We start from the raw sequence: 10353 nt of genomic DNA on the forward strand, positions 1-10353 counted from the left end.
GAGAGGATACGATGATGACAAGGGCTGCTTCCATTCCCTGTTTCTGACCTCTCACATTTCCCAGAATGCCTTTCAGCACCTCACCACAGGTTTAAATGAGCCTCATTAAGCTACTAATGAGACTAATCAAGATGGCCGCCGTGATTCAAGAAGGACTGGAAGCTGCAGATAGACTCAGTCCTGCAGGATCTCAAACACCTCAACCTCAGGATCAGATGGTTGAGGTGTTTGGCACATTTCAGATCAGCCAGAGGGTTCAGCTTTAAATGTTTATGAGTAAAACTGTTTTAATAGATTAATTATATTTAACTCATAAAACTAATCACACAATATCTGCTGATGTGAGCGGGTCAAAGACTTAAATGAATTAAAGAGGCTGAATCCATCACATGGTTTTTTCCATCTTTATATAGTAAAAGACTGAAAGACGAAAACGTTCCTGCAGCTAAATAAAAATATTAAACTTATCTCTGCTCTTTACCTCGGAGCCACTTGGAGTCGTACTTCACGGTCCTGAGGACGGGTCGTCCATCTCCCAGGCTCCTGTAGATGACGGCGTCGCTGGCCAGGAAGTCCGTCATGGTGGCCGAGTAGAAATCTCCACCTGAGAAATGGTGACGTGTGTCTGGTCAGAGAAACTGGATTCATTCAATGACTTCATGAATTTAAAGGAGAATGAACCTCTGAGACGGAAGGAAATATAAAAATAGAAATATATTCAGACGACACATCAACACCTGATCTCACCTGGTCTCACCTGTCCATCCACCTGGTTTTAATCTAAATGTGTCTCCACATGCGTCCCCAGCCAGCACTTGAGATCTGATCTCAGTTTGTGTGTCTGTAAATCAGCAGCGCCATCATGTGGTCAGTAGAATATTGTAGCAGCTGCTGTCTCTAATGGATCTCTACCTACCGCTGGATCAGAACCATCAACAGCTGCTGGTTGACTTGGAGACATGATCCAGATGTTGGAACAAGATGGAAAGACTCTCACATGTTAAGATCTGATTTATTTCTGAGTTGATTCTAGTTCAGATTAGTTTCTAGTTTAGTTTGGTTCTCAGCTCCAAGACCAGAATCTTTTAAAAGGCTCTCATTACTAATGAACAGACATCACTGATTCATGTGATCATTTCTACTAGTGGTTGAATGAATGAGTTAAACTCCTCTTCCTCAGATCAGCCCTGTTGAGTAGGTGGTCTTTAATGTGACCCAGGACTCATTGTGTGTTCACACTACCAAAGGAAGGAGGTCACATGTGTCCCAGACCACCTCCACATGTGGACTGGCACCAGATCAGTGTTCACACCTGGACTTGTTTAACCTGGACTCTAGAGACCAGATCGGTGTTCACACCTGGACCTGTTTAACCTGGACTCTAGAGACCAGATCGGTATTCACACCTGGACCTGTTTAACCTGGACTCTAGAGACCAGATCAGTGTTCACACCTGGACCCGTTTAACCTGGACTCTAGAGACCAGATCAGTGTTCACACCTGGACCCGTTTAACCTGGACTCTAGAGACCAGATCAGTGTTCACACCTGGACCTGTTTAATCTGGACAATAGAGACCAGATCACACCAGGACTCTATGTGGACTCACCGGCGAACAGTCCCACGTTGGACTGACCAGACTCAAAGGGACAACGAGCCTGACCCACCACCTCCTCTCCAACCTGCTCCATGGAGGTCATCTGAAGGAGGAGGAGGAGAAGTTAGGATTTATAAAGATGAAATGATATAAAAATAAAAGTCAGAGACAGTGAGTTCATCTGTCACAGCTCTGACGATGATGACGATGATGATGATGATGATGATGAACAGCACATTTTATTTAAAACTAATTAAAGAAAGACTCGTCTCAGGCTGGCTGCTTTATTCAGTCCACTCTGGAGCTACGTTAGCTAAATGCTAACCATAGATATACCTCAGGGAGTCGGTCCTGACCTGGCTCTCTGTTTTTAATTCTCTCTCCACAACACCTCCATATTTCTACCTCCTGTCATGTCCTGGCTGTAAACTCAGCAGGATGAGGACGTTAAATCAAACACTGAATCACTTTAATTAAACGTTTCTTCTTCTTTATTGATCTCTGCTCAGCGGCGCCTTTAGAGGACAGGAGGACGGGAGGAGGGAAATAAAACCCTCAGCAGGACTGGACTTCACCTGAAGATAAAGATTTAGACTAAATCATGAATGTCTGTCAGCATGAAGCAGCCTTGGTGAGCTAACGGCTACATGCTAACAGTCGAAGCAAAGAAGCTTTCTAAAGCATTTTGTCTCGATTAAATCTTCATGATATGAGTTCAAAACCCTTTCAAATGACTTCCTGCTCTTTACAAAGTTCAACCTGATTTTATTTTGTGCCATCAGTCACAGAACCAGAGCAGACGTCTCTGTTGTCTGAGCCTCGTGTCTGCTTTTAGATCCACACTCTTCTAAACTCAAAGAGAAGCTCCTCGTCTTGTTTTTGTTAAACGAGGTCAGCGTCTGTCAGTCAAACTTCCAGCGCCACGGCAGGTGGCTCCTCCAGAATAAAAGACATCTGTTCCCTCATTAACCCAACGCTGAAGACAAAGAGCTTCTACAGCTGAGAGGATGACAGGCAGGTTACAGGAAACACTAAGAAACTTCATATCAGCAGCAAGTAGCTGAATGAGTTCATGTTTTCTTTGGCCTCATTTGAAAAAAAAAATCCAACACTGTCAACTAAAAGCTTTCGTGCTTTTATTTTGAAAATGAGCTAATTTGGGCCATGGTGTCTGTAGAACCAGTGGAGGCCATGACAGCTCCTCTAAGCATGTCCAGCTCCCCCTGGTGGCTGGCTGCAGTATAGGTCACAGACCCCGCCCCCTTTGCATTAGTGGGCGGGGCTATAGTACACATCACTTACATTTTAGGTAGTTAATAGGCCTATGTCACGCAACAATTGAATATCGAAGAACGTCTCTGAGTGGGGAGACGACACTTCCGGTTAGCTTTTTACAATGGCGGAGGCCGATAAATACCACTGGACCAAGTCTCTCCGTAACTTGCCTGAAGTCACCTACCACGACGTGGTTCGGATTGTAAATGAACACTCTCAAGTAGAAACGTCCAAACTTAGGAAGGGATACAAGTTCTTCTGGGAGAAATTCATTTTCAATTACGCTGACTCACCTTCATTAACGTTAGCTAGCTTGAATGTCAAAGTCAAGTGTATTTATATAGCAGAGATAAGTGTAATACATGTGTCAGATAACACAACCCTAACCCTTTTTAATTAATCGAATTTTGTTTTATTTACAATCATTGGTGGGAATACATATTTAGTTTCTCAGTGGCTCCGAAACCTTGCCTGACGAGCCCCAAGATTGGTAGCATAGTTAGGTAGCAGCTGTACATGTAAATGTCGCTAGCATGTCAGAGAAGCTCCAGGTCACTACGTGAAGTTGTTACGTTAGTTGTTAGTTGAGTTAGTTGTACGTTAGTTGAGAATTATTATTATTATTACACTACAAGAACAACTGCGGGTGGAGGCTGCCATTGTTGTTATCGTTACAGTAGCGTCACTAGCAACGACCGGAAGTTCTATTTCCCTACTCCGCGTTCCGGAAGCAGGAAGTGAGACATAAGCCTATAAATGCTGATGTATGTTGGAGTTATTAGATGCTATAGAAACTGGAAGACATCATGACATCATGATGACTGACAGTTGCCATGACAACATGCAACCAAGCATCATCCAGAACATGGATCCAGTTCTACAACAACCACCTGAGCAGCTCTGACTGGTGCAGACACAACCAACAGTCACTTCTTGTCTTAATGGACCATGTTGTGACTTAAAAACTGATTCAGCTGATTTCACTCAGACGTCTCATATCTAACCAGAGCTGTAGGTTGAGGAGTTTGTGCATAGCTGTCTGCTTGGAGGTACTCATGAACCAAAGTCTCATTCTGCAGGTCCAGGGGAAACTATTCAGGTGTTAAGCTGCTCCTTAAGTACTCAATGTAAAGATTTTCAAGACCTTTTAAACACCATGGAGTATTTTAAACCTTCCCCGTGGCCCAACTGGTTTAAGACTGACGGGTTAGGGTTAGAACACGATGCAGGAACATGGATGTATTGGCATTTAGATCAGTTTCCTGTCAGGACTGCAATCGATGAACATGAGCTGAAGCCACACAGTGTGCAGTGTTTCCTCTATGTTGATTTTGGAGCGGCGGCCCGCCACGGTTTAATTTTCTGCCGCCGCTGTATCAGAAATGGGGCAGACGCACAATAGTCGCGGTTGCCTTTTAAATGATCCTGCCGACATGATGCACCCCCCGTTGGCTGCCGCTCACATTGCAATTTAACAAGTAGAACTATTCAGAGGTTATTGGGGCTGTCCAGTTTAACTCCACATAGCCTACTGTTGTGTTGATGTAGCTTTTTGTCAAAACGTTAGCTTTCTTCTGAGTCGACTATTAAACTTAACAGCTCCACCAAAAACGTCACCGCGGTGAGTCCGTTTTAATTGGACAACGTTCAACTTGTCAGTTCTGTCAGCTCACGTCCTGATATCAAAGCATCTGGAAACAACGGTAAGTGAGTCACTAATATAATACCAACTGGAAATAGTCTATAGATGTAGTAATAGACGTAATGATGTTAAAGTAAATACCGTATTTTCCGGACTATAAGGCGCACCTGAATATAAGCCGCACCAGCTAAATTTGGGGGAAACTACAGATTGTGCCATATATAAGCCGCACCCGACTATAAGCCGCACCCAAGCCGCTGGTGTTTTAATGTTTAATTACCGTAAGGGTTTCTTCTACCACGGAGGGGATTGTCGGGACAGAAATGACTGTTTGGAAACGCAAAGCGTCCCATTTATTTACATTTGACAAACATAAATCTTTCGATCAATCAAACAAAAAAATCAATCGATCAAACTTTCACATCTTTGACATTACAAACAGCATTCGTGCAGTGCACAAATAATACAACGGTGCGCTCCTAGCGCACTTCCTGCAGTCATAGTAGTAGTAACACGGCCGCTTACTGTATCAAAATAACCAGAAAAGTCAGTTCTTAATCCTCGTGTCATCGTCTATGACATGATAGTGCGCCCTGGTGACCGTTAGCTGTAAAAATCCATCCACCGTTGTATAAGCCGCAGGGTCCAAAGCAAGTGACAAAAGTAGCGGCTTATAGTCCGGAATTTACGGTAGTTGTGTTGTATTAGCCTACACAGAAAAGTTTAGGTTTTAATGAATTAGGCTACACACACGCACAAAGGCCGCACGACCGAAACGTTGTTACCCCTGCTGCTAAATGTGAAAATAAATTAGCAAAAAGAAACGATTGTGAAGTGCGATGAATTAGGCTACAGAATGCTTAGCCTATATGTCAAGATCAAATTAAGCAGACAGTGTAGCCTACACGTGAGTGTCCTACCCTAATCTATAGGCAAGGATAGCCTAGCCTACTGACAATTTACAAGTTGTTACGTATTTGGCAGTAGCCTAGCCTATTTATGCCATTTAGAACATATTTTATGAGTGGAAGGGGTCTCTTTAAGTAGCCTAACCTTGTTTCTTTAGTTGAAATAGGACGAAAATATGTGCAATATTACATTAGCTATTAGACAGTAGACAACGCTGGTGTGACCCATTTGTGCGCTCGTCAGTCTGGCTCACTCTGTAACAACAGCACCCAAACGCTATTCGGCGCTGTGTCATTTCCGTTTCATACTAGGCGGGGTGGGACCGGGGGGCGGGTGGGACGTTTCCGGGGGGGGGGGGGGGGTGCTTTCGGCAGGCCTGCCCCCACTGCTAAAAAAAATCCTAGAGGAAACACTGGTGTGATCCTGCTGATTACATCTGGCTGTTCATCCTGTTGCCAGCAGGTGGCGCTCCATACATTACAGTCATATAGTCATACTGCATATGTTCAGACTGGGATGTGAAGATCGGTGAAGACTGGACGATGCATGTGTGAGTAACGACGATTCGCAATTCATGGAACCAAAAGTGGTTTTAGTTCAGTCAAACTTCACCAATAAAAGAAAAACTGTCGACTTCCTGTTGGTTTGACTTTTCTTCTACGTTTCATGGCGTTTTGAACATGTTGATGGCGTGAAGTCAAAGTACAACAATAAAATTAAGAAAAAGAATATTTCCTTGAAGAACTAAAGGCTCCATGATGCCTCAGAGCTAGGGCCCTAATTAAAGACCAATTAAAGGCTAATTAACAGTTCTGTCCAAGGCCCTTGTTTTGAATGGAGAGAAGTCAATGAGACCTACAGACGGCTGCAGCCTAGACAGCGTCGATGTGTGTTGAGCTCTTAGTTAATGATTAAAAACACCAGAGGGTTCTTTCAGCGACTTGTTTCTGGGACAAAGACCTCATCGTGGGATTCTGCTCTCAAAGCACCAGCGACCTGGCGTTACCTTGTAGTTTCTGCAGGTCGGGTTGAAGGCGTTGGTGCCGCAGGCGAACAGAGTCTCATCATTTCGAGGCACTAACACTTTGACGTAGTTGTAACACTCGTCCTAAAACCAGAACAGAAACAGGACGTGATCAGAATGTTTTCTGGAAAAAGAAAAGCAGGAAACATCAAAGATGTGAACTCACGCTGTTCTTCCCTCTGACCGTACACTTGCTGACGTCTCTGGACCTCCACGTCAACTTCTGGAAAATAGGAAGAGGAAGAAATAAGTGATAAACACCAACGAGGACGAAGACAAGACACGTCAGCAGCAACACAGATCAGCTGTTTGGACCAAAACAACTAAACATAGAGACTTCAGAACCAGTCACATGACGGCAACATGGAGGTTCTGATATTTGAAGCTTTCTCAGAGCACCTCATTCAATGGTTTCTATCACTGTAGGAGGTAGGTTGGGCCACAGTTCTTGGTTCTGATCCATGTTAGGACAAGAAACCAGGCAACCAATTAAAAAGAAATGACAGTTTATCATTACATGAAGAGAAAACCATCAAAGGTCGACCAGACCAGACCAGACCAGACCAGATCAGATCAGATCAGATAAGCTAAGCTAAGCTAAGCTAAGCTAAGGATAATCCTGTATAATATTTGCAGCATTGCAGCAGTAGGCCACGTAGGGACCAAGCTCTGACTCACATCTATCCCTCATCAGGTGAAAATGGAATAAGAAGCTTTTGTTTCCACTGACATGAAACATAGAAGAAACATGAACCTGTAGCGTCCTGGGTTTGGAGGTTCTGATAAAACGTTCTGAGGAGAACATGGGTTCTCTTTGAAGTACATATGGAGCTGGATCACTGATAACGATGGTAACGGCTGACATCAAACAGCTGTTCGTAGCCCGCCGTCCCACAATGCACCAGGAGGCCCATTACTGTCAGGAGCCCCCGTAACCTCCTCTCTTTGATGAGGAGGAGCAGATCAAAGGAACATGGCACATAAAAAGCTGCCGCTGATATTTACTGCGTCTACGTGAAAGGAAAAAGGTTCTTTATCTGTGAGGATGATGATGTTCTCCTCACGGTTCTCAGAGCGTTGCTGCAGACATGAACAAAACATTCAACGCTGCACAAAAACTGACAGAAGGAAGACGGTCAACGGGCAGGATCTCTAAACATTGGGATGATTGTCTTAAAATCATATTTACCAGTTTATTAGAATGTGGACCATGTCACCAGGAACTCAGACAAACCCCGTTAGAGATGGGATGCCACAGGGCTCCGTCCTTGGTCCACTTCCTTTTATTTCTACTCCTTTAATGTTGATTTCTTTCCTGATGACTTAACTCTGTACACCTGAGTCTGTCTGATGGTAAATGGTAAATGGCCTTGCTTTTATACAGCGCTTCTCTACCTGTTGGTACTCAAAGCGGGGTTCAGTGTCTTGCTCACTTCCGCATGTGGCACATTCTGGGGATCGAACCGCTAACCTTCTGGTTCGTGGAGAACCCGCTCTACCTACTGAGACCTGATCAGTGTTCACACCTGGACCCAGAACATAGTCTGGGTCCAGGTGTGTCTAATAATAATAATAATAACAATAATAATAATAATAATGTACTCACCAGCTGTGGGACGAAGCTCTCTGAAGCCGTCGTTAGGTTCACTGCAAACACGTGATCCCTGAAGAGTTCAAAGCAGCGAGTCAGCCTCACATTCATCCATTCATATTCATCCTCACATTCATCCATTTGTCCTGATTCTCACATTCATCTATTCATATTCGCATGCATCCTCAGCCTGACATTCATCCATTCACATTCATCCTCACATTAGAAATGAGTGCTTATTTTCATTACAGATTATCTGACACGTTAATTAATTCATTATTAATCAATCTGGTAGTTTTCCTGAACAAATCAATGCATATTATATTATATTATATTATATTATTTCAAAATTAGCTTAATTAAATTAAAAAGAAGACAAAGAATAAATAAACATTTGTCATCGTGGCTGTTACTGGTTATCTGACTTTTCAATGTTAGCAACGGTTTCCCTGAAAATAGTCCATGAAAGCGGCCATTTTGGAAATGACTGCCAGAAGCTAGTGACAGCATAGCCTCAGTTTTGTGAAGTACTTGAAGGTGAACACACCTGGCAGCGATGTATAACATGTGATTGATCCTTAACATGGTCTGAAAGTCCAGGCCCAGACGCAGCGTGTCGTTGTCCTGAAGTAAACCCTGGAAACCTGGATACAGGTACGACTCTGCACACACACCACACACTTTGAATCAGTCCGCTGATTTACATTCATGTGTTCATACAAGCTAAACATCTGGATCGTTGGCTCATGGACCAGAGGCTCTACTCACGCTCCGAGCTGACCACGGTGATCGGCTCCAGGTCTTTGGGGAAGGGCGTGGCCGAGGCCGACAGGAAACAGGAAGTGAACATAAGAAGCAACAGCAGCGGCCGCCGTTGCCGCCACGGTGACAGCCAGCTGGTGGCGGCCATTTTGTAGGAAAGCGAGGGGGAGGAGGGGGAGGTGGGTTGAGGAGGGGCTGATGTCAGCAGGTCATGGTGGACGTCAGCTCTGAGACAACAAAGAGACAAAGAGAAGTGAGTGATGGTCTCTCTGAGGGATTAGCATCTAGCCTAGCGGTTAACAGTTAGCAGTTAGCAGTTACCATTTACCAGTTAGCAGTTAGCGGTTAGCAGTGCTTTATTAACCTGCAATGAGGCACACAGATTAGCTTAGCACACATACAAAAACACACAAATACACACAAAGACAGAATTAATATCTGAGCTCCATGGTTACAATAAATAACCAATCAGATTCGTGAGAGGGTTAGTGAGGGTGTGAGAGGGTTAGGGAGGGTATGAGAGGGTTAGGGAGGGTATGAGAGGGTTAGGGAGTTCATGATGAACAACAAAGTACCAGCTACCCTCTCCACACTACATTAACTTTGATAGAAAGATTTATTGGACTAAATCCAGTCCACTCTAGGAGAAGACAAGGAAGACAAGGACAGACTTTAGGAAGCTACAGGAGACCAACTCTAGGAGAAGACAAGGAAGACAAGGACAGACCTTATGAAGCTACAGGAGACCAACTCTAGGAGAAGACAAGGAAGACAAGGACAGACTTTAGGAAGCTACAGGAGACCAACTCTAGGAGAAGACAAGGAAGACAAGGACAGACCTTATGAAGCTACAGGAGACCAACTCTAGGAGAAGACAAGGAAGACAAGGACAGACTTTAGGAAGACACAGGAGACCAACTCTAGGAGAAGACAAGGAAGACAAGGACAGACTTTAGGAAGACACAGGAGACCAACTCTAGGAGAAGACAAGGAAGACAAGGACAGACTTTAGGAAGCTACAGGAGACCAACTCTAGGAGAAGACAAGGAAGACAAGGACAGACTTTAGGAAGACACAGGAGACCAACTCTAGGAGAAGACAAGGAAGACAAGGACAGACTTTAAGAAGCTACAGGAGACCAACTCTAGGACATTTAGGATCAGAGAGGGACTCAGGACCAGGATCAGATCAGAACCAGGATCACTTTAGGACCGGGATCAGACCAGAACAGATCAGGACGTCCCACGGTGACGGTTTGTTTCCTGTAAACGATCAAGTCACCTGATCTGATTTATGAACTAATCTGAACATCAGTGCAGAGAACAGAAGAGGAGCAGGAGAAGGAGGATGAGGAGGAGGAGGAGGAGGAGGAGGAGGAAGAGAAGATGTTTCAGTGATCTAAATGAGTCACATCCAGATCGTCTCCTCAGAGGACGACAATGTTTTCAGCTTTTTGTTTTTGAACAGAGAGAGAGAGAGACACTTTTAAAATCCAGAGAAGAGTTTGGATCTTAGAGAAAGGAGACGAGGCTTCATGACTCAGAGAGACATTTT

The 10353-nt window shown here is 44.2% G+C and overlaps 1 protein-coding gene across 1 annotated transcript in view; it reads right to left on the reverse strand.

Moving 5' to 3' along the window:
* Positions 1–8947, reverse strand: part of LOC311501693 (semaphorin-6D-like) — a gene marked incomplete at its 5' end in the record, with an annotated part of 29053 nt that extends 20106 nt beyond the window's left edge. The window contains 7 exons of the mRNA XM_084563657.1: positions 482–604; positions 1609–1699; positions 6429–6530; positions 6613–6669; positions 8053–8110; positions 8585–8699; positions 8806–8947. Of these exons, the coding sequence (XP_084419783.1) occupies positions 482–604; positions 1609–1699; positions 6429–6530; positions 6613–6669; positions 8053–8110; positions 8585–8699; positions 8806–8947 (688 nt within the window). The remainder of the gene's footprint in view (positions 1–481; positions 605–1608; positions 1700–6428; positions 6531–6612; positions 6670–8052; positions 8111–8584; positions 8700–8805) is intronic.
* Between the last annotated feature and the right edge of the window lie 1406 nt (positions 8948–10353).

The sequence above is a fragment of the Chelon labrosus genome (genome assembly GCF_963514085.1).
Source record: "Chelon labrosus genome assembly, chromosome: 16".
Taxonomy (NCBI): Eukaryota; Metazoa; Chordata; class Actinopteri; order Mugiliformes; family Mugilidae; genus Chelon; species Chelon labrosus.